Source organism: Penaeus monodon, chromosome 29 (genome assembly GCF_015228065.2).
Source record: "Penaeus monodon isolate SGIC_2016 chromosome 29, NSTDA_Pmon_1, whole genome shotgun sequence".
Lineage (NCBI taxonomy): Eukaryota > Metazoa > Arthropoda > Malacostraca > Decapoda > Penaeidae > Penaeus > Penaeus monodon.
Genome location: NC_051414.1, coordinates 9,671,494 through 9,671,741, shown reverse-complemented (window position 1 = coordinate 9,671,741; position 248 = coordinate 9,671,494). Strand labels below are relative to the sequence as shown.

General features: G+C 42.7%; 1 protein-coding gene across 1 annotated transcript in view; it reads left to right on the top strand.

The window, feature by feature from the left end:
- LOC119591726 (tubulin-specific chaperone D-like) overlaps positions 1–248 on the top strand; it is a gene marked incomplete in the record, with an annotated part of 16,121 nt that overhangs the window by 7,196 nt on the left and 8,677 nt on the right. The window contains 1 exon segment of the mRNA XM_037940475.1: positions 61–178. Within this exon segment, the coding sequence (XP_037796403.1) occupies positions 61–178 (118 nt within the window).

Genomic DNA, 248 nt, shown 5'->3' with positions numbered 1-248 from the left:
TGTTGCTCTTGGATTATAAAAATGTTTGTTATTACATCTTTTTCCATGACTCTTTCCCAGAGATGCAGCGTGTTACCTGTGTTGGGCCTTTGCTAGAGCCTATCACCCTGACCAGATGACTCCTTACGTCAATAAGCTTGCTGTTGGCCTCCTCATTGTTGCCTTGTTTGACAGAGAGGTAATTTTCTCACCATGGCTGAGTAAGACCTGGCACAAATCTTGAGAGGAAGTTGTTATAGGTGTTGAAT